Below are 27,672 nucleotides of genomic sequence, written 5' to 3'. Positions count from 1 at the left end.
TTATTACGTCTATTGAACTATTTGAAAAAGACGTTTACCAAAAACAATTTGAAAAGTTTCATTGGCTTCAAAAATGTGAAGTAAATGATACCGCTATACTTAATATTGCCGAGCATCTAAAAAACTTATCAGCTGATTTAAAAGAAAGATTTTCCGATTTGAAAGTGATAATCTTTCAAAAAGATTGCAAAGAGATGGTAATAGAGGAGATGCTTTTGTTAATAAACAAATTGCTGAAACATTTAATAGCTTTTTTATAAATATAGGAAAAAAGCTTGCCGGTGCAATTCCTGAGGGAAAAAAATCATTTAAATCTTTTTTGAAAAAATCTGATTCCTTCATGGAGGAGTCGGAGCTTTTAATTGATGAACTTCGACTAGCAATTAGTATGCTGAAAACAAATAAAAGTGCGGGTCTGGATGAAGTTAACCATGATGTTGTAAAAGCGGTCTCAGATATTATAGAGAAACCTCTTTTTAAAATTTTTAATCTTTCCCTAAAAAACGGCATTTTTCCTGACCAACTAAAATTAGCAAAGATAATTGCGATATACAAAGGCGGTGATGACTCAATAAAATCTAACTACAGACCAATTTCCATACTTTCTTGTTTTTCCAAAATACTAGAGCGTATTATGCACAACAGACTGTACAATTATCTTGAAAAAAACAATATTCTTTATCATAAACAGTTTGGATTTCGCAACAACCATTCCACGGAACATACAGTAATTGATCTTGCCAACCAAATTTTAAATGGTTTTGATAACGACAGTTACACACTCGGAATTTTTCTAGATCTATCAAAAGCATTTGATACTGTCAACCACAAGATTCTAATTTATAAACTACACAATTATGGAATAGTTCACTCCAATTTAAAGTGGCTGCAATGTTATTTACAAAATCGTAAACAAGGAGTATCATATGACTTAACATGTTCCCCATTTGAATCAATAAATTGTGGAGTTCCCCAAGGATCAATACTTGGACCCCTGCTGTTTTTAATTTATATTAATGATATTTATTTGTCTTCAAAAATACTTAATTATATTATTTTTGCTGATGACACAAATGTTTTCTTTTCTGACTCAAATTTAAAAAATATTTTTTATATTGTAAACACAGAATTAATATATCTTAATGAGTGGTTTGAAGCAAATAAACTTTCTTTAAATATTGAAAAAACGAAGTATATTTTGTTTGCTAAGTCATCTAAATCCGAGAACCTTCCACTCAAATTACCTGAACTAACAATTAACAATATTTAAATAAAAAGAGTTTTTTTAATGAAAATACCAGGAATAATTTTCGATGAGAATTTAAATCGGAAAAGCCAAATAAAGCTAGTCGAGAACAAAGTTTCAAAGATGGGGATTATGTACAAGACAAAACATCTTTTAAATAATTTATGTTTAAAAAATTTATACTTTTCATTTATACATAGTCATATTAACTATTGTAATATTGCCTGGGCAAACAATCATTTATCTTTCCTGAAAATTATTTATACAAAACAAAAGCAAGCAAGTCGATTAGTTTTGGGCGCAAGTAGATACGAAAGTGCCGAGCCGTTACTCAAGGAAATAAATGCTCTAAATGTATACAAACTAAATATATACCATAACTTGTTATTTATGTTTAAACTTCAAAATGAAATGATTCCAAAATATTTTTTTAAAAGTTTCACTCGAATTAATCATAAATACACTGTAAAACTTTACCGTGAAATTCACGGTACTATACCGTGAATAACACGGTATTTCACCGTGAACGCATTTTGCGGTACAATATTAATTTTGCGGTACAATTTCGGCCGCGAACACAACTCTAAACTACTTCACGGTATACTATCGTAAAATTTTTAGACAAATTAAGTAAATTGGGTTGATATTTGAAATATTTGTATATGTCTAAATAATTGATCCTATAATTTACAAAATAATATTATTTGTTTCAATGTCATTTCTTATTGCACTTGATTTTATGATATAGCTTATATGATATCAACGTGTTTGACATCAAATATAAAATTAAAGATTGAGTATATAAAACGTGTTTGATATCAAACACGTTGATATCAAACACCTGAAGATATCATTAACTTCAGCTATATCTTACTAAGACATAGCTGAAGTCCATGGTATCTTTAGGCTGAAGACTTCAGCCTGAAGATCACAGCTAGGTTATCTAGTTGTGTTTTATATCATACCTTATATCCTTTTAATCCTATAAATATTATAAATCCCAATAATTATTATATTATATGTATATTATATACATATAATATATTATATATAAAATATATATACTATTAGTATATATATTTTGTATATATAATTATGTATATATATATATATATATATATATATATATATATATATATATATATATATATATATATATATATATATATATATATATATATATATATATATATATATATTGTTGAAGTGTTGAAGAAATCAAAAATTAGATAAGTGTTTTTACTAATTTATTATTGCTCTGTTCTTTTAGAACATTGAGCACTCTGTTTGTAGAATGCACTAACATAATTTATATATATATATATATATATATATATATATATATATATATATATATATATATATATATATATATATATATATATATATATAAATATATATATATATATACATAAATATATATATATATATATATATATATTTATATATATATATATATATATATATATATATATATATATATATATATATATATATATATATATATATATATATATATATATATATAGTTTATAAAAAAGATAATGTCTAAATTGGATTTAAAAGCATGCAACCATTGTGGCAAAAAAATGAAATCTTTGCTGAGTTATATGATTCATTATCAAAGCCATCGCAATTTAGCTAATATTCAGTTTCCTTGTTGCATTCAAAATTGCAGAATTATTTTCAAAACGTATTCAACTTTCAAATTGCATATAAGAAAAGAACATAATAAAAGTATTATTGAAAATAAACCAACAACAGAAATAAATAACATTTTCCAAAGTTTTAAATGTGATATTGCACTATGTAAAAAAGTATGTGCTGGACTATCTCAGTTTATCTTACATCTTAAATTGCATCTTGAATTACTTGACCGCATTCATTGTCCTTACATGAATTGCAAAAGTTCGTACACTAATCGAAATTCATTTGCATCTCATATAACAAGACGACACAAGCAATGGGATTCAAGTTTTATCATGCCACTGTATGTTGTACATAGCTTAAATTCTTCTAATTTAAACAACAATAAAGATGTTAACACCCTTGAACAAGAAAGCATTTCATGTGGATCTTTAGAACACTATGAAAATAAAGAGTTTCATGATTGTATTGATGATATTTCTTCTGAAAAATATTTGAAGGATCAAGCTCTCTTTTTTTTAAAATTGCAAGTAAAAAATATATTTCCAGCTTCTTGTGTTCAATCTATTTTTGATGAACTTATGGTAGTTAATAATTTGAGTACTCAATTCTCTGTTCAAAGTCTGACTTCTGCAATCTCGAATCAAAGCAGTGATATCTGTGAAATTATTTTAAGTGAATTTTCTAAGTCAGAACAAATAACGATAAACAGTTTGTACGCTTTAAGTACTAATAAAAAAAGGAAAGCTTATTTTCATAAAAACATGAGTTACATATCTCCAATAGAATTTACTTTAGGTTTTGATGCCAATAAAAAATTTAGAACTGTTCATCATGTTCCAATAAAGGACTTGTTAAAAATGATGTACAATAAACACAGCAATGAACCTGGGTTTTGGGTAAAACATGAGGAAAATTTTGGTATATATTCAGACTTACTGAGTGGATCCCTAATTCAAGATATTGCAAAGTCTGATGATAAAATTTTATATCTTATTCTATATCAAGATTCTTTTGAAATTGTCAACCCAATTGGATCAGGAAAAAAAAAACATAAAATACTTGCAGTTTACTTAACATTAGCTAATATTCCATCACACAAGAGATATGCATCGGAGCAGCTACAGCTGGTACTTATGTGTAAAGATGCAGATTTAAAGTACTTTGGCCACAGCAAAGTATTTGCACCAATATTTTCTGAATTGGCAGAAATATCTGGTTTTGTTTCAGTTTCTGAAAGTTTATCTATAAAAATAAAACTTCTATGCATACTAGGGGATAATTTAGGATCACATTCTATAGGAGGCTTTTGTGAAAATTTTAGCACAGTTTCACACTTTTGTCAATACTGTTTAGCAACACGTGCAGAGTTTGATTTTAACCCTCAATTCTGTGGACTAGATCGAACAGAATCAAGCCATAATAATAGCCTGTTTCAATTAGCTCAGAATAATGGTAACAATTTTGAAGGAATAAAATTTAATTCACCATTTAATGGTTTATGTGGATTTCATTCTACAGGTTTGCCACCATGCTTAACTCATGATATCTTCGAAGGCGTTGCTTCACGAGATATGTATTTATTTGTTAAATATTTTGTTAGTAAGCGATGGTTTTCATTTAACAACATCAACAGAAGAATTAACATGCAGAAATATTTTGAAGGAGATGCCTTGGATAAACCTTGTGAGATGAATAAAACTTCGAGTACTGAAAAGTTAAGTGGTCATGCAGTTCAAAACTGGGTGTTTTTGCGTTTGTTTCCCCTTTATATAGGAATTTACATTCTAGATTTTGAAGATCCTGTGTGGTTATTGTATTTAAGACTAAAAGAAATTGTTGAGATTATATGTTCACCTAAAATTGACATTCAACATATTGCTTATCTGCAGGTTTTAATAAATGGTTATTTGTCTTCTCGTAGAGAATTATTCTCTTCTTCTAAACTATTACCAAAACATCATTATTTGTCCCACTATCCACAGCTAATTTTACGTTACGGGCCTCTAATGCGAGTTTTCACTTTAAGGTTTGAACAAAAGCATTCTTACTTTAAAAAATATGCCAGAAATTTTAACAATTACAAGCATGTATGTAAAACCTTAACAGAGACACACCAGTTGTTGCAATCATACAATAATTCAAGCATACCAAGTTCAAAAATTTATGCGGTCAATTCATTTTCATTCAATGTCAAAAATTTTAGTTCTACCATTTCTGAGGCAATTATAACTACATGTGGACAACTGCCGGATACATTTTCTACCCATATTGTCTATCAAGGTACCCATTACAAAAAAGATTTATTCTTGATTTTTGACTTTACAAAGGATCACGAACTTCCTATTTTTGCAAGAATTTTGTTTCTTTTTTTTGATACACATGGAAACGAGTATGCTCTTATTAATGAGCAGAACACACAATTTGTGCATGAGCTTGGTATGTATGAGGTGTGTGGAGAAAATAATGAGATTCGATGTATAATGATTGCTTCTTTAATAGACTACCTTCCGCTACCATCTTACAAGCACTGCAATCGCTCTTTTATTTCCTTAAAACACTCTGTTTCATGCTCATCGAATAACTACAGGTTTACATAAATAATTTTTAAAAGTTATATATTTTATTTGGCAATATCATGATAAAAGATTTTATTTGTAAACTATTTTATTTATAGTATTTATGCAGTAAATGTGTGCAGTTTTTTTCAGAAATATTATTTAAAGAACCAGTCATAAGAACCAATCAAAAACAATAGTAGAGAGTATTATAAAAACGTTTTAAGAAAACTTTCTTTTTTAAGAATTTTGCTGCATAATTATATGTATAATGCCTTACTAAGAGTTTTGTTAAATTTTTTAATATTTTGTTTTTTTGCTTAGTATAATTTAAAATGGAAGCAAGTATAATTTTTAATATTTTATATATATATTTTTAATTTAATTTTTTTTTTTTTGAATACTACATTTTGTGAATACTATATATATGTTTTTTAAATTTAATTAGTTGTAATCTTTTAAATTAAATAACCACATCAAACTCTGTAAAATTTACTTACAATATAATATTACTTTTATTATGATACTCTTATGATATACACATGTTATATATGATCTATTTTTTTAGATAATGGAGGTTATTAAATGTAATATTTTAAGAACACTGCCAAATATTGACGGATGTGTTTTAAACCAGGTTGTGAAAAATTTATGGGAAATAGGTGTTGAAAATGAAACAGATCTCTACCTGGTTAAAGTTGATGATTTGGTTTTGCTAAAACCCATCCAACAACGCAAACTCCTTGAATCTTGGGCAAAGGAAAGCTCTGGTAAAAAAGATTTATGATACTCAAAATAAATATTATTTTTATTATCATATACATTTATATATTTTTATTTATAATATTAATAAAATTTTATGCAGAACAATCCCAAAACTCTGTAGATTTTATTGTGGCCACACAATCCAGCATACAAATGGTGCCCACAGTTGAAGTGAAAAATAACTCAACTAATTCGAGTAAGTTATTAAAAAAAGTTGTTAATAAAATATTTAGTTAGTGTTCTTTATATATTTAATTGCTCTATTTTAAATATTGTGTCAATTTTGTCTAGTAATGAAGATTAAACATGTAAGTGCTGCTGATTGGTATTTGACATTTGTTTTACCTTGGGCCAAAATGTCTAAAGAGGTACAAGATATATTAGCAGCTGGAGAAAGACCTTCAACAGCACTTCAGTGTGCAATTATAAGAATTATTATAAATGATTTCCTTGCTGTTTGCCCAAAGCCATTAAAAAAACATTTAGATGTAATTGCATCTTCTATGGTTGCCAAATATCCTAAATCGTTTAAAGATGAGTATGGTACTACAGTGATTCACTACCAATCACTGTAGTACATGACAGTTAAATGTTACAACTAGTAAACCGTTATGACTATCTGCAGTGGCCAAACCGTGTTCCACCATTAATGAGTGTTTTAAATATGGAATCCCAAAAGGAACAATTATCAGTAGATGTTAGAAAAAGAAAAACTGATAGTTATGGTTGCTTGAACCGAGAACCAGTTCTCAGTGTTTCAAATAGTCCTGAAGAACTCGAATACTATTTGTAACGAACTGAAATAAATGAAAAGATGTTATTGTATGATTTGTTGATAAAATTCCCCAATTTATTTACAGTAAATTAAATTAATTTTATTTAAAAATAATATAATAATAATATAACTTATACCAGTATGTATTAATCTATATTACTACTAAATAGAGATTTTTTTATAGTATTTAATTAGATTTTTGTAGAAGTTTATTTTATTTAGTTTTGGTATATATATATATAAATATATATATATATATATATATATATATATATATATATATATATATATATATATATATATATATATATATATATATATATATATATATATATATTTAAATTGGTTTTTTCTATTTAGGTTGATGGTTTGCTACATCACTTTGATGTTTTGATGGGTGGAGTGAATGCTGGTGAACTTTTGATGAAAGCATTTTATGATGAAAAGTTATATTTATTTTTGCATAGTTGTAGAATAGCATACCTTAAAGTAAAGAAGGTGATAATAAATTTAGATAAAGCAAAACATGAAACTTTGTCAGATTTAATGGCTTTGATTAGTTTTTTTAATGAAAAACTTGACGCACTCTTTATGTTTGTGGATGTATGTTAAAGATAGTAATCATTAATTTAAAATATATCCAATACATATTTTCAAGCAATTAATTGTGTTTCACTCATTTTATAATAACATGCAATGTAGTTACTAAAAGATATTTAGTAGTAAAAAAAATATGTTTAGGAGACAATGGATCAAACAGAATTGGTGCCAAGATCAAATTCTCCTCATCTATGTGTTTATGGTATGTTGAATTACAAGTTCTAATATGTTTTAAGATTTTGAAAATAATTTAAAAAAAAAAGGTATGAGCTTGATCATTTTTATTTTTATATATTTAAAATGGATTTTTGTTAGGTCAACTTGCATTCTTTTTTTAGGGAATTCGCTATTTACAGCAAATCGATTCATGCTGGTAATTGATTGCATTGTTGTAGTTGATGGAATGAACAATTTCATCAAGTCATTTTGTTGTTTATTTGCGAGTTTTTATATTTTCAATATGCCATATCCAAAAGAAGCTTCATCAATATTAGAATTTTGTCAACGGTATATAATGCTTATATTATGTTTAATTAAATGTGTTTAATTTGTCTAAGGTTTACATAGTATTTGATGTTAATTATATTTATTGATGAGAATATTTTTAAACGTCAACTGCTTATACATATATTATTGACCGTTCTAGTGCATTTTTCGGCATCAGTCCTGAAAAAGGGAGCAAAGCAAGGCGAACGAAGAAGACTTCAGCAATAAGCAAAATTGTGCTGTCAATACTGCAGAAGTTTGCGAAATTTAATAATATTTGAATTTACCACGTTGCTAAACTTTTTAATATAACTTTGAAACAGCAATTTGTTATGTAGTTATTTATATTTATTTGTAAATTTCAAAAGTTTTACAATGATGTCTTTTGTTTTATTTTTGAATTTAATACATTCTAAAACTCCTACTTACCGAATATAACTATTTATATAACGTCATATTGATATGTAAGAGATTTTAAATTTTCCTTTTATTTGAATTTAATTATATTCATTTAATTTATCTGAGTAACTATTTCTATTTAATAACATGTAAGTAATGTAAAACTGAAAAGATTTTTAAAAATATGACGTGTTTTTGTTGCCATTAGCATATAAACAAACATATGTTAATAGATATTTATAATTGAAGATACAATTTAAAAAAATGTAATTGAAATACAATTGAAATAAATTAAAAAATAAGACAAAATGAAACAGGCGAAACATTTTCGAAAATAGTAAAAATTTTGATTTAAGTTGTACAAAAAATATTTTACAACAAATGAGCGAGGCATTTCTGTAAATTAATCACGGTACTATACCGTAATTCACGCTGTTTCATTACAGAATAATCACGGTATTCTACCGTAAAATAACGGCGTTTTACCGAGATTTATTCACGGTGTTTTACCGTAAAATAATCACGGTACAATACCGGCACTTATGGGTAACGGTTTAGTACCGTGATTTTTACGGTAAAGTTTTACAGTGTATGAAACAAGACATTCAATGAGTAATCACTACATCCCACTAACATCACTCAAAAAATCTGACTTTTCGACTATATGCCGGGGACCACGCTTGTGGAATTCGGTTCTTGACGAAAATATGAAAAAAATAAAATCTATTTCTACATTTAAAAGAACTATAAAAAAACATAACGTACATTCTCTCTTTTTTTTTTTTTAAAATTGAAATAATTTTGTATTTATAATTTTTTATGTATCGAATATGTATATGCATATGAAGCGAATTAATTTTTTTTTTGTTTATTGTCTTTAATATGTATACGAATTTGTACAGATTTGTGATTTTTTATTTGTTATTTTATATTTTAACTTTATCTTAAATTTCTTCTTTTTTTAACTTTTAAGTTCTTTTTTAACCTTCTAAAATTTCTAACCAAATTTTTTTTTTTTTTTAAACTTATTAATTTCACTCTTTTATATAATATTGGAAGATGTAAAATTTTATTGTATTTTTTTGTATTTCACAAAGGGGCTTGATGATAAGTCATTTTGACTTCTACTTGCCCCAGTCAGCTTGTAATTATATATATTTGTTTAAATTTTATAGATAACATTGTAAGATGTGCAAAATGACGAAAATAAAATTAAAAAAAAAAAAAAAAAAAAAAAGGAATTGATTTTCCTATTTTTGATGCAACTAATGTTAGTTAATTTATCTCATACTTTCAAATATGCATTATCAAGAAGAATTGCAGAAATGCAGAATGACAAGTCAGTTAAAACTTTATTTAATATTAAAGGATCGATGGCATGGTTTTTTGAAGAGACCATAATTAAATATCCAAGCACAGCAGAATGTGCAAGAAAACTATTATTACCCTTTTCTTCTTTATATATAGCTGAATACGGATTTAGTGCCGTAACTGATTTGTTACTTAATTGTTCGGATATAAGACAACGGGGACATCTAAGAATGAAGCTAACAAAATAGGAATCCAATATAAAATCTCTTTGTAACCAGCATCAAACTCAAGGATCTCACTAAATTTCATTTATTTTAGACTTGAATACCTGATGTATTTTATTTTATTTACTTATATATTATTTACTATATTTTGTTTACTTGAATTTTTTTGTTTAACAAATAAATTTTTGTGATTTCTTCCTGCAGTATATTATTTATGCTACTTATGAAAAATTTATAATATTAAAAATTATTCATATGTAACATGGGGGACATTTTAAGTTTTTATAAGCTTTGGTGGTGCATGGCACTAAAAAGGATGGGAAACACTGCTCTAGCGCCTGGTGCATGCATGTATTAGCATTTATGGAAAATATAATATAAACTAATCTATATAATAAAATCTCATATATATTGTTCAGCATCTATCAAATGTTTTACGTCGGATTTTTATTGATAGTCTTCAAGACCGTTGTTTGGTGTCGCGCTTATAACCTATACAGTATATTCACCTACAATTTGCTCTGCATTAAAATATAATTGTATATTACTATTCATTTTAATCCTTTCAATAACCATTTGTTTATTTTTTTAACTAGACAAAGGTGTCAGCTTTTTTTTTTGTTTTTTTTTGTTTTATTTATTGACTGATTTATGCAAGATTACTTAATTCTTCTTAAAATTGTTTTAGACAGACACTACGCTATACATTGCGAGACACGTAATTGACATTGTAATTTTTCTTATAATAATTACTGCTTTATTGCTAATTTTTATTGTCACTTTGTTTAATTGTATAAATACTCAGATATTTTTTGTAAATATATTTATTTGTTACATTGGCCGACTATTCAGTGAGTTTATCAGAATAAACGTAATCTTTGTTGATTTCTCTACAAAACTTTATTTTACGATGGACTCCGATAGTGATAGTGATGTCTTTGCCGATAATTTATCGCAAATATTAAGTGATGCGGAGTTTACTGATTTAGGTAGCGAAAGTGACGAGGAATTGTTTCGAGTAAAACGAAGCAGAATCTTGTCAACACCATCTAGCGACTCTGAAGAAAGTGATGATGAAGTACTGGACTCAGTGGTGTTGCGTGCAAAAGTTCTACAAGAAGGGAGGGGGTTGGTTGGGAAAGAGACCTCATTTTTTCCAACTGCTTAACATAGATTTCCCAACTGTTTTTTCATTTTAAGAAATCAATTTCCGTCCTTAAAAACTAATAATAATTATACTACACTGCTCTCACACTCAATAATTGTCAATTATCAGTATAGAATTTGCTCGGTCGATCTTATTCTAGGCAAATTTATAAGTTATATTGGATTGTCAATATCTTCAAGTTTTTTTTAAAAGACCAAATCTTTTTGTGCTTGATGTGAAGAAAACATGCAGCTGTTAAAAGACATTAAACAACTCTCGTTTTAAAGTATTAACATTGCAAGCATGTTCAAGAGCAGTGTTTGTTCTGTATTCTTGACAAGGTATGTTGGACATATTATGGCCAACTTTTTCTGTTATATACTTTTATACTCCCTTAAATTTTCCAGACATTAAACTCACATAGTCATACGACTGCAAGGTTATCTTTTATGCGTCGATGCCTTCTTTATGTAAAGAAGATAAAATTAGCTTAGCCATCCCTTTTCCAGACTTATCAGCGCATTCTACTGATTTCAAAAGCCTTTTCCAAATCTCACCGTTTTCACTGGCTGTTCTCACAACTATACTTATTATATCCTTGTGTGACCTATCGGGAGTAGTGTCGGCTATCACAGAAAAAATATTGAAGCTGTTAATTTCATCAATGATCTGACTCTTCAATTCAATTGCAATTAAACTAATCATTTCATTTAGAGATTATGGACTCGTGTATGTAACTCTATATGGACGACGGGCTCTATCTTCAATCTAGGCTTTAGCGTGAAATTGTGGCAAGTGATAAGATTCACTAATGCAACAAAGTTGTCTTGGTGAGCACTGTCAGACTCCATAAACGCCAGCGGTTGACATCCTAAAGTCTTGCATGTATCGATAAGAATTTTGACAGTATTTCTGTTCTTCACCTCTATTTTTTGCTCTTCTATCAGGGAAAGTCTCTTAGATTTATCAATAAGGTGATCTATATGTCCGTTTTTCATAAGAAAAACGGACGTATAGATAACCTTATTGATAAATCCAAATCAATATTCACCTAATGCAACATTCTGTGCTTGAGAGGTAAAGTGCGCCTAAAGCTTTCCAAGTTTGTCTTTCCCATAGCTTTTTATCTTAGATGAAGATCTTACACCAATATTTATCCAAGCATCTTCAGTTTTTCTTTCCAACACCCTTGAGGAAAAGGTAGCAAACAAAAAAAAATGTGGCATCCTTCTGGGTGCCGTGTTCTAAATGTTCAAACTTTTCGTACAACTGTGGATTAAATCTATTTTTACCGTCACTTGGGGAACTAGCACGTTTTGGTTGGTGTGGTCCAAACTGGAGTGAATACGATTTTTCATTGTCCGTAATTATATGTGGATGTAAACCTGGGTCATGGCTTATCAATGCTGATGAATCTGATTTGTCAATTATAATACTCTAAGCTTTAATATCGAGTTATCTTATAAAAGCGTTTGCTATTTCCAAAAGTTTTTTGACATTTCCACCACAGAGCTCGTTGCATTCACAATTTCAATTGCAGCGAGTTTTTTATTTAGTAATTTTTTTTAAAATATCTTTTATAAATATCATTACAGTCTTTAAGATAACCAATTAAAATACCCAAGTTCCCATGAGCGAAAGCCAATTTGTTGTTTTACTGCTTACTTCAGTAGTATCCAAATTAATAATATTCGTTTCAACCTTTTCTTCTCGGTCAGGAAACTGGGGTAAATGATCTCATTCAGAATTTAATTCTGTAAATTTCTCTGTTTATTCCTAGACAACAATATTATCCGGTTTTTCCCCTTTTGCGTCCTTCTCTTGAATTTCTTAACTTGCGTCCCCTCCAAATTTTTTATAAAAAGATTTTGTTTCTTCTTCTATGGGTATACCAAATGTTGAAGTTGATGTTTCAATCAACCATGAGCGAGATCTCGTCTCGTTCTCGTTTCTCGTGAGAAATGGGACTTCTCGTGAGAAACGAGAAATAGAAAATTCTCGCAGAAGCAGAACAAGACTTAAATATTATATTATTTTCCAAATTAAAAATTATTATAATTTACAAAATGCTTAATAATTTTTTTTTGAATTAATTAATATTTTGACTCCGTGATTTTAATAAATCTAATTAAAAATATAATTTGTTTTTGACAAAAACAAATTAAATATCTAGTTAGATTTTTAATTAGATTTTTTAATTAGATTTAAAAAAAAAATCTAATTAAAAAATTTTAATTAGATTTTAAATATTTTCAATTAGATTTTAAATACAAAAACTTTTTGTATAAAATGGTGCACTTTCGACTTAATTTCATTAGTTTACCAATGGAATTCAACTTGACACATATTGTTCATATTGAAAAGAAATATTCTTGCCTCATTTCAACGATCAAAAATGTCACCAAGAAAAAACAAAATCTGGAGATATTTTCAAAAAACAAGTGACGGTACTGAATGCAAGGCGTGCAAAAAGTCTTTGAAAACAAAATATGGAAACACAAGCAGACTTCATCGTCACCTCGAAAAAAAGCATAGTTAAGATTATGTTGAGTATCTAAAAAAACTGACGACTCTCTACTTCCTCCTCCTTAGAAGAAACAACAAACCATGGTCGAAATGCTTAAAACAAAGTCCAAATATGACAAAGACAATTTCATTCAAAAACAGTTTGACTCTGCAATGCTGGATTACTTTTGCACTGATCTGGCACCCTTTGCAGCAGTCGAAGGAAGAGGTTTCAAGAAATTGTTTGAAATTGCAAACCCTAAACTGAGCCTTTATCACAGAATAACATATTTAAGAAAGCTTTCAGTTCGGTCACGAGAAGTTCAAGCTGGAATGAAGAGCATAATAACGGAGATTACGCCAAATCTAAAAAGTGCTGCAGTTATTTCTGACCTTTGGACTTCTAGAGCTCAGGACAGCAACATCTCTTGGACTTTTCATGCTTTTGACGAAAATTGGAGACTACATTACTGGACACCCCATGTCCAACAGTTCCCAGGCAGACACTCAGGTATCTTAATTGAAGGAAAGCTGGATTCTTTCTTAGAAGAACTAAAATTGCCTGCTGATTTGCCAATGTACTGCGTGAACGACCAGGCAAGAAACATGAAACTTGCAGTCAAATTGTCAAAGCGCCTTGACCAATACTTGTGCAACAATCATATTTTGCAATGTGCAGTTCGAGACTCATTTAGAGTAACTGCTGGAATGGATGATGCGTTGTAAACATGCAAAGATTTGGCTTCTTTAACTCACCAGTCAACAGTTGCAGCTGAGTTGCTTGAATCAGAATCAGACGCTCAAGGAATCAATTTTAGACAGTTACGCCAGTCTGTTGACACAAGATGGAATAGTGAACTGGATTGCATGGGTTCTGTCCTACATCTAAAGAGTGCAATTATCAACTTATGTGCAAATGAAGATATTTTTTCTTCAAAGACCATCAGTGCATCACAGTGTAAATCAATCGAGGGAGCAGTAGAAATTTTGGCACCACTTAAAGAAGCTACAGAAACGTGGTCAGCTGAGTCTATTCCAACAATTAACACTGTTGCCAATTCTCTTTATTTAATCCATGACAAAATTGATCAATTTATTGAGACGGATAGAAAAAATGGCTACGGTGTCTTGTATGCAAAATACTTGAAAAGCTGCATTGAGAAAAGATTTCCTCTTTGTCACACTGGAAACTTATTGAGTGCTGCAGCAAACTACTTAAATCCTGCTTTAAAGGGACTTCACTTGAAGCTCTTCAAAAAATTTCAAACAACAAAAGAATGGTTAGCCTCACAGTTAAGGATAATGTTGAGTGCCAACCTGTTGCCAGATTCCTTTCAGCAGATTTGTCCCCTAATTTAAAACTGAAGCGCAAGTTAAACGTCAGGCTTGAAACACAAGAGCCAACATCTGAACTGAATCTTATTTTGAGCAAAATGTGCCAGTATGAATATCTCCCTGATGCTAAAAAAGACTTTCATCGATCATCCAGACACAACTTACACCCAGAAAAAGTTGAACAAATCATCTTAATCAGAGAAAACATTGTCTTGTTAGAAAAGTTTGGCAAAAAAATTCGAAATTAATAACTGAAAAAGTTGTTTACATTTGACAAATGTCATTTGTGTCTATTTGTCAAAACCATGTTTACATTTTTTTTTTTTTACTTGGATATTAATAAATATGTTTTCAAAAATTGTTAAATTTCTTGTCTCGTCTCGTTCTCGGTCTCACGAGAAGTACTAACTTCTCGTCTCGGTCTCGTCTTGGTTTGAAAAAACCTAGTCTCGCTTATGGTTAGTTTCAATTATTATTATGTCTTCTTACTTCGTATGTTCACTACTTTGTATTTCATCATCTACTTCGACATCTTTATCAGCATTCTGATGTTCGATTTTTTATCTTTTTAAAGTTAAGGAGGCTACAAAAGGATTCTCTGGGGCTCCCACTGTTTGTATTTAAACCTTTTTACAATCATGAACAGACCTTTCATGACTGGCTTTATAGTCGATATTAAAAACTGTTTTGCATACGCAACATTGTCATTTGTGTCTCATGCTTTTCATAGTTAGTGCTCTGGAAAACAAACGCAGACTATAATTTACCGTAATTTTTAAATGAGTTAATGTTTATAAAAGTTATCACTCTTATGATAATAGTATATGAATAATAACCTTTTTATATATTCTTAATCATATTAGACCTTATCCTACAAACCTAATTCCGATCCTACTTTAGTATACTGAAAATTGGAAGTAATAACAGGCGCAAAGTGTTTATATCAGAGTTCAGCATTTACTATAAAATTTAATGTAAAAAGCTTTATATTAAATTGTTATATTAATAAATGAATCATATCATTTTAAATGATATCACATCTTACAAAACAGGAATGTTAAAATTAATGCATGAAATAAACTTTTACATGTTTTAAAGTAGAAATTATGCAAAAAAAAAGTAATAATTGGTTTTAGTTAAACATACAAACGTAAAAGTACAACAAACGTAACAACAAACGTAAACAACAAGCGTAAACTTGCTGCTGCCATTTTTATTGTTGATAACGAAAAAAAGTAACGCGAAAAAAAAAAGTGGAAATCAAAACGGCGTTTCTTCGTGAAGAAAAAGTTCGCGGTATATTTCGTTTTGTGGAAAACGGCCTTTTCATAAAAGCTAAGTTTATTTGTCCAAGTAATAAAAAAAATTCTATCTTTGATTGAGTTTCGCAAACTTTTTATTTTATTTAATTAGAAAACATTTTTTCATTTTATCACCAATTTCCCAACTATCCCAACCCGTGGCAAGGAGAAAAGGAAAAAAACTTTTCTCTTTCTAAAATTCTGAGAGGGAGACTCCCCCTCATACCCCCCCTCTCCTAAAGCGACGTCCCTGACTGGACTAGTCAAAAAATAATAACGTGTCTATAATTGAGCCATTCATTGGAAAAAGTGGGGTTTTTGTTATGCCAAACAATACCAAGAGTGTAGTTGATGTGGTTCAGCTATTTATTAGGGACGATTTATTTGAATATATTGTGACAGAAACAAATCGCTACCACGCACAAAATCAACAGTTATTTAAAGATTGTGTAAAATCTGTTAAGTGGAAAGATGTGTCTGTGTTGGAACTAAAAAAGTGCTAGGGCTAGTTCTACTTATGAGTAGAGTTCGCAAAAATACGAGGAACGAATATTGGTCGACTGACAAAACAATTCAAACTCCAATTTTTGCTCAAGTAATGAGTACAGATTGATTTCGAAAAGTATGGTATTCATGGCATTTTTTTAATAATGTTGATGGAGAGAATAACTATTGCCTTAAAAAGATCCACCTTATTTTTTTTTATTTTTCACATAAATTTCAAGAAGTTTACAAACTACAGCAAGATTTATCTATAGATGAAAGCATCATTTCAAATATATGGATAACTATTATAATAGTGTTGACACTTGTGAAATACTTTTACAACATAGATTCCGGACTTGTGGCACTATTCTCACAAACAGAGTCCATCCTCTTTGTTTAAAAAATGCAAAGCTAAAAAAGGGGAAATCTATCTTTCGTCGTCGGCAAAACATTTTATTACAATGTTGGCAATCAAAAAGACCTGTCCGAATCATTTCGACAATGCATTCTGCCGATATTCTAGAAAGCCACAATATAGATTGGGTGACAAAGGAAAGAATTTTTAAGCCAATATGCGTGGTTGATTATAGCAAATATATGAAAGGTGTTGATCGCGCCGATCAATATTTGTGGTATTATACTTTACTACGTTGTACAAAAAAATGGACTAAAAGAGCTTTGATAAATATATTGTGACTAATAAATTGTGCATTATTTAATGCGTTTAAACTTTTGAAAGTATTTAATCCAAATTCAAAAAAAAAAGTACAAAGTTTTTTTACATGATATAGCAAAGAAATAGATAAGCGAATTTACTCTGGATAATGATAATCGTTCAGTACCAAGTACATCAGCTACATCCAGAGTAATTGATCCTAAAGGAAGATTGTCAAAGGATGCAAAGAAACATAAAATAGTCAATATTTTTATAGGTGGCATAAAAGTTAAACCTATGTTAACAGTGCCAAATGTAATAACATACTGTATATAAAATATCCATATAAGTTTAAAAACTAAGCATTTTTCTAAAACAACGGCTGTTTATTTTTACCACTCGCATTTATACTTTTTGATTTTTAATTAGTTAAATGTTTCTCAATTGTACAAAGGTATTTTAGTATTTTAGTAAGGCGAATATTTGGAACGAGATGTAAAAATGGAACATGGTACATTTACCCCATTGATTTTCCGTAAAAATGGTGGATTCAAAGACAAATGTCAACGAATCACAACACTTATTGCGCTCAATTTATCTGTAAAGAATGGCGATAGGTGCGAAACAGACATAAACTGGCTTAGAACACGTCTATCAATGGAGATTACTTAAGCCTCCTTGCTTTGCTCAAGAGGGTCATGAACACCTATTAAGATTGTCTTAAGCATAGAAATTTATGTTTCGAATGGAGTACAGTAGTAGTTACCTTGTTGAGCAGAAGTTAAGAGGATAGATTAAAAAACTAGTAACCTCTCTCCTTGCAGGACTAATTTTATTATTTCAGTCAAGAGTTCACGGTATGCTTTAGGTATATGATGAACGACTTGTACTTTACAATGCACTTCATGGGCACTAATAAGATTTATAGAATTCATACAACTTTGGTCAGTCTGACCTTTCTCACTTGGTTGAGAGCCAACTAGTGGTTTGGTATCTTCAAAACGATTATTTTGAAACAAACTATCATGCAAAATATAATAGGCAGCATTCTAAACTTTTTTCAGATTCCATTCTGTGACGACCTCTCCAGTTTTAAAACTGCTATAAGCAATATGCAAACCGCAAGTTCCGATATTAATAAGAGACTGTAAAATAGTTTCAGTCAAACTTGTACTGAATTCATCGAAAAATTTTAGATTAACATTTGGACCGTCCATTAATAGCTGGTATAGCTTATTTATTTCTTAATTTTTAACAATACCCTTGAAATGAGTTAATAAGGCTTGGTGTACTGTATGTCCTTGGAAACTTGATCCAAAAAAACGGACATTTACACGATTTCTATTAACATCCCAGAATCTAATATAGATATTTATTTCAGAAGTTCTAGTGACCTCGTTTAAACTCTCATCAAAATAATGGACATGTCCGACAGTTTTAAAATTTCTGATAAAACTGATTTAAAATAAGGAGCTAAACCATGATTTAACTCGCACGAGGGTTCGCTTTGACCCATCTGAAATCGTCAAGCTATGACACTGTCCGGAAACATAGCTGTAAAAATATGGCTCAAGTCATTTGAACGTAGAGAAAAACCGTTATACCGCTGAAATCGCTTAACCGCTATCTATAACCGCTGAAATTATTTGACAGCTTATTAGGCTGCCAAATAATTTAGGCCTTAAAAACATCAGCAATAAAAAAACAAGATTGTTTTTTTATTCCTGTACACTTTGGTGCACTAAATAAAATTCTGCAATCGAACCATATAAATTCAAAGCGCAGAACGTGCACTGCACATACAGCCGTAACATTCCGTTAATAGGCTGTAACTACTCCGTCAACGGAGTGTACACATCGGCTAAGTAAGATTTAGGCGTAGCTGATTTTACAATCAACATGTAGATACATCAACTGAGGGTTTTGGTTTGGTCAGATACTCTTTTAATTGAAAGTCTTCTCTAAAAAAAAAAAATGTTGCGTCATTAAATCGAGACCCCCTCCCCCTACTAACAATCGTCACAAAATCGCCTACTCCTCACCCTCCCCTCCCTAAGCGTGATGTAATTTATCGACGACCCCTTTATTTAACAAGACTTTTTTTATGATTGTCGTGCAAGTTTTTGACTCGCTTTGGCATTTAGTTTATGATTCATAATAGGTAAATTTCTGGTTTGGAAATTTTCCTAATGAAATCATTTTTATCCGTGAGCACCAACGTGAAAGTAGCCAAGCACCGCTCACCCTCTAAAAAAAAAGAGAATATTAGAAATAAAAACTATATATTTTTTATAGTAACACCGTTCCGCTTTCTAGTAAATTATAGAAATTCATGGATTATACTTCATTGCACAATCAAGGAGCAACAACTAGCTCAACTATTACCGTATATCTAAATACGTACGATAACCGAAAAAAATTACACGAATTGTGTTAATGTACGCGTGCGTGTGTGTTACCATTTGTATACGTATATCATAACCCTAAAGATATATACCACACAAAGGCTATTTTGTTTTAAATATGCCAGTATCATAAAGGTATAAGCAGTTCAAATGTCAAAATTCACTTAATCACCATGACACGAAGAAAACAATTAAGGGAGTTGATACCAGTGTCACAAATATCTATATATCTATATGCCAAATGTATATATACTATCAGAAAGGTATAAACACCTATGCCTATTTTCAACAAGGCATAAGCACTATAAAATGAAGTAGCAAGCTAAGTATTGTAAGTAAGCCAAATGGTGTTTTAAATAAGATTTAATATTACAAAGTAAATTAAGAAAACAGTTTCATATAACAAAAACAAAATAAAAATCTAAATAAGACATATTTACAAGGTAGATTACTAAAAGATAATAATAAAATTGCTATTGCAATTAAATAATAATTATATACATAACATTACTTATTAAACAGTAACTTTTGAATAACAAATTTAATACCTTTTCATAGTATTAAACTATTCATTACATTTACCAAGCAAACTTTATAAACCTAGTTTACTTCTGACAGTTACAACTGTGACAATGCCAAAGTTTATCTTCTTTTTTGTAAGCACTCAGTGGAATTTTTTCACATTCACAATGAAACTATTCAGCACAATTGCAGCATTGAGCCATTCTATACTTATTCATCATGTTTGAAAAAACTCATCATGTTGCTTTTTAATTATTCTCTTTTTTAGCACTACCCCCTGCCTAAAAGTTGGAAGGTTGAAAACTGTAATTTTGGAAGAAAATTGACTTGACTTCAGTTTATTATTACTGCTCCAAAAAACAAAGATTTAACACCTATCACTAAAGGAACAAAAAACGTTTCTTAAATTTAAAGCAAAAATAACTATTTTAGTTTAATTTTAAAATTCTACACAAAGTGTAATATTACAACATTTTAAAATTAAAAAAAATGAGTATCAACTTTACTAAGTTAGTTTAATATTTTATGATAATATATCTGCTGAATATGTTCTCATCTTCAGGGACCCAATACATGCGACATAAGCAATGTAAATGAAGACAAAAAGTCTTTGATGCACATCACCTGAACGAAGAAGGATTGACTATGGCTGGAAAAACATCTAATCGGTTGTTTTCTATACACTTTAAAAGATGGTTTCTTATTTGACTCTGCTCAAACATAATTGTACTTGATGGTAATGCTTTGGTTTCTAGAATTTGACGAGCCCATGCAATAGCATAAAGTCCGCATTCAACACTATTTGTTTGCTGTTGAACAAATAATACTTTTATGATAAGATATTTTAGTTCACAATGCAAAATTTAGCATATTTGCTTTTTTGTTGCAATACTAACTGATCCATGCTTTTTTGTTGCAATACTAACTGATCCATGAAAAAGACTGTCAAATAAATATATCTCTCCTGGAGAGCAACCATATGTAGTCACACAAAACCGGTGGAGATTTCCATTATGAAGAACTTGGACAAATAGAATGTTATTTTGGATATCAAAGGACAATATTTGCCCTTTAATGGGATCCTGGAGACCAACGTTGATTTTTAATTGGATTGACATCATTTGTTGAACAATATTATTATTTAGCATTTGTCCTTTTTTAATCTCATTCCTTTCTAAATTGCCAATTAAAGTTGATTTCAAATATTGAATAAGCTCAGGTGCACTTTCCATTCCAACATCATCCAAAAAAGGACAAAGACTTTGAGATTTTATTATAGACTTGCTCCAACTATCTGTTTTGTGCTCTGGTCACAGTATAATGCCTTGTTCTCGTGTCAGTGTTTTGGAAAAGCTTGTTTTAAGTTTAAGTAGCTCTCCAAACAATTATCTGTTGCAGCTTGAGAACTACCTTAATGAGTTAATTTTATTATTTCAGTCAAGAGTTCATGGCATGCTTAAGGTGTATGATGAATGACTTGTACTTTACTATGCACTTCATGGGCACTAATAGGACTTTTAGAACTCATACAACTTTGGTCAGTCTGACTTTTCTCACTTAGTTGAAAGCCAACTAGTGGTTTGGTATCTTCAAAACGATTATTTTGAAACAAAATATTTGAATTTAACAAATTTTTACAATGAATAGAAATAAGAGGTTGAAATTCATCAGACGATTGATCTAGAATAAAATATGGTGAATTTCTGTAAGAGGTACCAAAATCAAACCAGGTAAGATTTTCTTTCATGAAAATGGCAAAAAAATGCTTACACGGATATGCAATAGTAAACCAAGCAAAGAAAGTACAACTTGGTAATTGTTCTGCATCACCAAGGTAACACTGGTAGATTTCTCTGTTATTTGACTGAAATGAAGCAACATAATACAATCTTTTATTTACAGCACTGATTTCCTGCAAGTCTATACCTTGTAATTTAACTATCATTTTCATGCAATGTTTTACTAAAGGACGCGGACGAATAATTAAATAAATTGAAGTTTTATCATTATATTTTCTATAGAATGAGTATTCACTTCTATTTTGATCAGCATCGCTAAATTGAACAGCCATTATAGTTAGTATCTGTGTATATATGTATGAATGTATGTATGTATATAAGTGTGTATATATGTATGTATGTATGTATGTATGTATGTATGTATGTATGTATGTATGTATGTATGTATGTATGTATTTATGTATGTATGTATGTATGTATGTATGTATGTAAGTATGTATGTATGTATGTATGTATGTATGTATGTATGTATGTATGTATGTATGTATGTATGTATGTATGTATGTATGTATGTATGTATGTATGTATGTATGTATGTATGTATGTATGTATGTATGTATGTATGTATGTATGTATGTATGTATGTATGTATGTATGTATGTATGTATGTATGTATGTATGTATGTATGTATGTATGTATGTATGTATGTATGTATGTATGTATGTATGTATGTATGTATGTATGTATGTATGTATGTATGTATTTATGTATGTATGCATACATTTTATTACATGCATGCATGCATCCATGTAAATAATTAAAGTGATAAATATCAAAGTAAATATAAAAAAATAAGAAAAGTTGATTGTATAATCACTGTAGTATTTATAGTATAAATTAAGCAAATGTAGCAATGGTATTGGTATAAACTAACCTGTCATATTTGCTAGGAAGGTATTCTTCAATGCAAATGCCAAGCATTGATGAAAGGGAACACTTTTTTTTTTTGCAGAAAGCTATATTTGAAAGAAAGTTTTGTCTTTCCGTTCCATTGTTAGTGTTGACATTCACCAAAAGTCGATCTTGTCTGTAAAAGAATCTCTAAAAGGTATTAATAAGAAGAATATTATAACGAACAGCTATAAAGCAAAAATAGTTAATAGAAGATGCAGCAATAGTCGTGGTATACTAACCTGTTAATGTTAAATATTAAATAAAAACAAAAATCAGTATAAAACAACTGTTATAACATGTTAATTTTTAATTAAAAAGTCATGCATATAGGATAGTTAAAATGAAAAGATGCAATGCTTCTACTAACCTATACTTTCAGATCTCGCTCGTCTCGGATATTTCGATCTTGGAAATCTGTTACTTTTTTATTTCAGAATTGCGGTCTCGTAATACCGAGAAAATAAATGTAAAAATATAAAAACCAAGATTACTGAAAATTATTGAAAACCTTCAAAATTTAAGCTTTCATTTTTTAACGAGAAAAGAGTCAAAACGTTTTTGAGTAAACAAGAAACCAAAAAAGCATAAATTTTATTACAAGGAACTATTTTTCACTTATTTCAACAGGTGAAAAATAAAAAGCACTAATTTTGAAGATTTTTAATACTTTTCAGTAATCTCAGTTTTAATGTTTTTAAAAATCGCATAAGTTGCAATTGCAGTGCAAAGTTTTCTCATTTATGATTCTGTTAATATGAGATTTGTCGCATAAAAAGATGTAATATATATTAAATAAAAACTGTATTAAACTAAAAAGTAAAAATTTATTAAGGTGGTAGCCCTATAAAAAAGGTGATTTTGACAAATAGAAAGAAATCTACCATATTTAAGTGTTTATAGAGTTTCTTGGAGAGAATAAGGTTGATTCAAAAAAAAAAAAAAAAATTACATTTGGTTGATCCTTAATGGGGGAAAAAGTGTCATAAAATCAGCGAAATTGATCACATTTCAAAATGCTCTAAGTCAGTTTGTCTTTATCAGTTTTCAAATAAATTCTAAAACATTCTGCAGTACACCTAGATACTCCATTTAACCGTCAGATTTTTCCTAAATCAGAATATTAAAAAAGTTATTAATATTATTAAGTTATTATTTTTGGATGAACCTATCGATTTTCAATAGTTTTGTGGTATGATTTGAAACGTTTAGGTCTATAAATCAATATTTAGAGTGATTCATAAAAATTCTGACAATTAATTGGGGTGCTTATATGTTGTGAACATTCCCTGAAAATTTGAAAGCAAATACTCTATCCAATAATAAGTTAGCATTTTTTAAGTTTTCAAGAAGCATTCAAAACGCGAAGCTGAGAAAAATACAATAGAAAGTTTAAAAAGTAAAAATCTCAACAAATATTTTTTTTAAATCCTAATAATTTCCTATTGCATTAGAGTCTATGGGTTCTTTTTCTTTTAAAATGTCACAGTAACCCTTCTACCTTGCTCTGATGGATTTTCTTCGCTTTTTTACATTGTCAATTGCTTTTTTGGTCATTTTTCACCTGATATATCCAGCTTCTTTGCAATTTGGTGCAAAACTATTCCTGTCAATCCGAAATATTTTAATATGCCAATGATTCCGTTCCTGCCATTATTAAAATGTATGACAGCTGAATAGGTACCCATTTCTATGGTTTCTCTTCCTACAAATATAGATTTCGGTACACGAGACCATATGATTGCATTCAAAGCCTCGTTTGCATTTTGTGTTTGCCATGCATGTACTTTTCCAATCGCTCATCTTCCATTAAAGCCTTAAAAGTTGGAAAGATGAGATTTTTTATCCACATAGGAAGTAAATTTAGTGACCTATATGACTTATTTTCTTTTAACCGATACTTGCACCAACTTCCAGCATCTCGTGGGCAAAATTTATGACAATCGAAAGGATCTGGTAGGTCAGTGAAATGAAAAAGGATCGATAATATTGCCTTCTTCATAGCATACAAATTTCCAATATTATTTCGAATGGCCAGACCATAATAATTTTGCATAGAGTCAATGCACTTGTTGGTAAGTTTTCCCTTAGCAGATAAAGGTGTTTTAGTGTTTTTATATGATTTCACAAGATTGCGCAAACGAGTCCCAAGGCGCTTCTGTACGTGATCAATACACTCGAGCTTGATTGGGGTTACATTATAATCTTTATATGGATTAGATTTTAGAATATCATTAAACGAACTGGTGTCTCCATCTCCCAAGTATTCTTTATAAATCAGGCCATAATTTAGTAATGATCGGGAAAAAATATCAACAGCACCAGCTGATTCCATTGCACCTGAGGATTTTGTATGATTAATTTTGCATATGTGGTTAAGTTTCCAAATTTGGTAATCAGAGGTTCCAGGTTTGTTTTCCCACATTTTGCAACCAAAGCAATGCCATGACTTTATTTCCACATCTAGACACTTGTCACCTGAAATGGCTGTTACTACTCCATGTGGTGAAGAATGGCCGCGTTTCTGCCACGTCCCATCAACAGAAATACGAGTTCATGGTATATCACTAACAGTGTTAATATGGACAACTTCTCCAGCAGCAGTTTTCACACTAAACTCAGCTACTATTTTGTAACAATCTTTAACATCTTTATTAAGTTGGATGAATGGACCTTTAGTTAAACATTTTAAGTTCATTACCGAAGAAAAGGTATCCATAGCACTAAAACCACATCCAATTTCACGAAATGCAACAATAGCTCGTACATTTATGTCAAAGGCTCTGCGACCCTGAATCTTTTTAATTTCCTTTGGTTTTGTTTCAGGAGATGTATATGAGGCTTTAATCCAGTCACAATTGGAACATTTGACACTAAAAAAGTGTGAATACCCTCGCCGTTTTAAGTTTTCGTCATATAATATGATGTTACTAGGCCTGTAAATCGAGCCAAACGAGCCAAGCTTGCCAGGGCTCGGCTTGGCACGTTTACATATTAGGAGTGTTCAGGCTCGGCTCGAGCTCGTTTCGAACATGAGATTCTTTGTTCGAGCTCGGCTCGTTAAGGATTAGTATTGTTTGGGCACGGCTCGTTTTACATGTTGCTCGATCTCGACTGGTTTAAAACTCGAAGTAATTATTGTAACCTGTTAGTTTAAAGCTCGTTTAGTAAAAAAAAATTGTTCTTTAAAGGCTCGTCTGTAAATAATGCAAGTCCAAATCAACAAACAACATAAACAATCCTACAGTCTACTAAACATGCAAATAAACAACATAATGAAATAAGATCCCACAAATCTAATAGTTCAAAATAAAAGTTAAAAATAATAGTTCAATGTTCAAGCTTAATGTTCAAAGTTCAAACATAATGTAAACTCTCACAAACATAATAATTACTATTAAACGCTGCACTCTAATAGTTCAAATTACATTTTCACAAATATAAGTCTTGCTCTCATTGCATTGGATAAATATATATATATATATATATATATATATATATATATATATATATATATATATATATATATATATATATATATATATATATATATATATATTTATATATATATTCGAGCTTTAATCGAGCCTATATGAACGAGCCTATGATGTTCATGCTCGGCTCTTTTAATAAACGAGCCTAGTTTTTTGTTCAAGCCCGGCTCGTTTACCATTCGAGCCGAACATGAACGAGCTCTTGTCGAGCCGATCACCGAGCCGTTCACGAACACGAGCCAGGATTTACAGCCCTAGATGTTACTACCACAATTCGGACACATTAATTCAAAAAATATATTTGAAGCATTGCAAAATGTACCAACATAAAATAGTCATTATCAAGAGGATTTTTTACTATAGATGCAGACATTTCATTATTCATATTAATTTCCTTTGACTTGAATAAGTACCAAGGATGAATCTCCGATATTTTTTTTATTTGCAATTGCACCATTCCACTTTCTCTTTTTTTTTAACTATGGAATTTTGTTTATTTGGCATTCTATTATTATTTAAAATCTAAAAAATATTATCTATATGTATAAAGACATACATGCATATACTAATAAATACATAAAGGATGCACCGAATAAAATAGTAAACATATATATAAAGCTATAAAAGTATGACTACTATGTAATGAATTTCAATGTAACTTCCACATGCTGTTTGTAGTTTTAAAATATACTTTTTAAAACTATATTTGAGTAGAGCAAAGTGGATGTTTTACCTGGAAAAAAAAAAGAGTTTAAAGAACTACATGAAGAGATTATATTAGACCATAATCATTTTGAACCGTAACTAAGGACGTTGCTATGTAAATTTCCAAATATAGATAGTCTAAAAAGTTATCAAAACTGACATAAAAGGTATGGTAGGTGATTTAATTTTTTTGGGAATAAAAGTATTGGTATACATGATGCTGTTTTGATAATAAAATTTTTTTTCAAAAAAATATTTTTTTCATCATTTTTTTATAGGGCTACCACCTTAAATTTATTCATATAAAAATTATTTTAATTTATGACAATTGGTATAGCAACTGCAACTTTAATGATTTTTAAAATTGAACAGATTCAAATATTGAAATGGAAAAAATTGCGAGGAACTTATTTGA

General features: G+C 29.6%; 2 protein-coding genes and 1 pseudogene across 5 annotated transcripts; 2 read left to right on the top strand and 1 right to left on the bottom strand.

The window, feature by feature from the left end:
• The first annotated feature begins 2,779 nt into the window (after positions 1 to 2,779).
• On the top strand, positions 2,780 to 8,566 carry LOC136085967 (uncharacterized). 4 transcript variants are annotated; one of them, XM_065808032.1, is made up of 8 exons: positions 2,780 to 5,483; positions 6,020 to 6,221; positions 6,338 to 6,412; positions 6,508 to 7,075; positions 7,352 to 7,594; positions 7,733 to 7,793; positions 7,930 to 8,098; positions 8,238 to 8,563. In XM_065808032.1, the coding sequence occupies exons 1-2, from the start codon at positions 2,791 to 2,793 to the stop codon at positions 6,021 to 6,023; spliced, it is 2,697 nt and encodes an 898-aa protein (XP_065664104.1). In that variant the 5' UTR covers positions 2,780 to 2,790; the 3' UTR covers positions 6,024 to 6,221; positions 6,338 to 6,412; positions 6,508 to 7,075; positions 7,352 to 7,594; positions 7,733 to 7,793; positions 7,930 to 8,098; positions 8,238 to 8,563. The 4 variants fall into 4 exon arrangements, with proteins under 4 accessions (XP_065664104.1, XP_065664102.1, XP_065664105.1 ...); XM_065808030.1 differs by having other exon boundaries at positions 6,317 to 6,412; positions 8,238 to 8,560; XM_065808033.1 differs by lacking the exon at positions 6,508 to 7,075 and having other exon boundaries at positions 8,238 to 8,566.
• Positions 8,567 to 10,921: 2,355 nt separating this feature from the next.
• On the top strand, positions 10,922 to 17,185 carry LOC136086352 (uncharacterized; annotated as a pseudogene).
• A 3,614-nt stretch (positions 17,186 to 20,799) lies between these two features.
• LOC136085969 (uncharacterized) lies at positions 20,800 to 23,736 on the bottom strand. The gene is made up of 3 exons (XM_065808035.1): positions 23,429 to 23,736; positions 23,042 to 23,208; positions 20,800 to 22,421 (listed from the first exon to the last, which is right to left on the bottom strand). Exons 2-3 carry the CDS (start codon positions 23,086 to 23,088, stop codon positions 21,824 to 21,826), a joined length of 645 nt encoding a protein of 214 aa, XP_065664107.1. The 5' UTR covers positions 23,089 to 23,208; positions 23,429 to 23,736; the 3' UTR covers positions 20,800 to 21,823.
• Between the last annotated feature and the right edge of the window lie 3,936 nt (positions 23,737 to 27,672).

The sequence above is a fragment of the Hydra vulgaris genome, chromosome 10 (genome assembly GCF_038396675.1).
Source record: "Hydra vulgaris chromosome 10, alternate assembly HydraT2T_AEP".
Taxonomy (NCBI): Eukaryota; Metazoa; Cnidaria; class Hydrozoa; order Anthoathecata; family Hydridae; genus Hydra; species Hydra vulgaris.
This window is presented reverse-complemented; position numbering and strand designations above follow the sequence as displayed.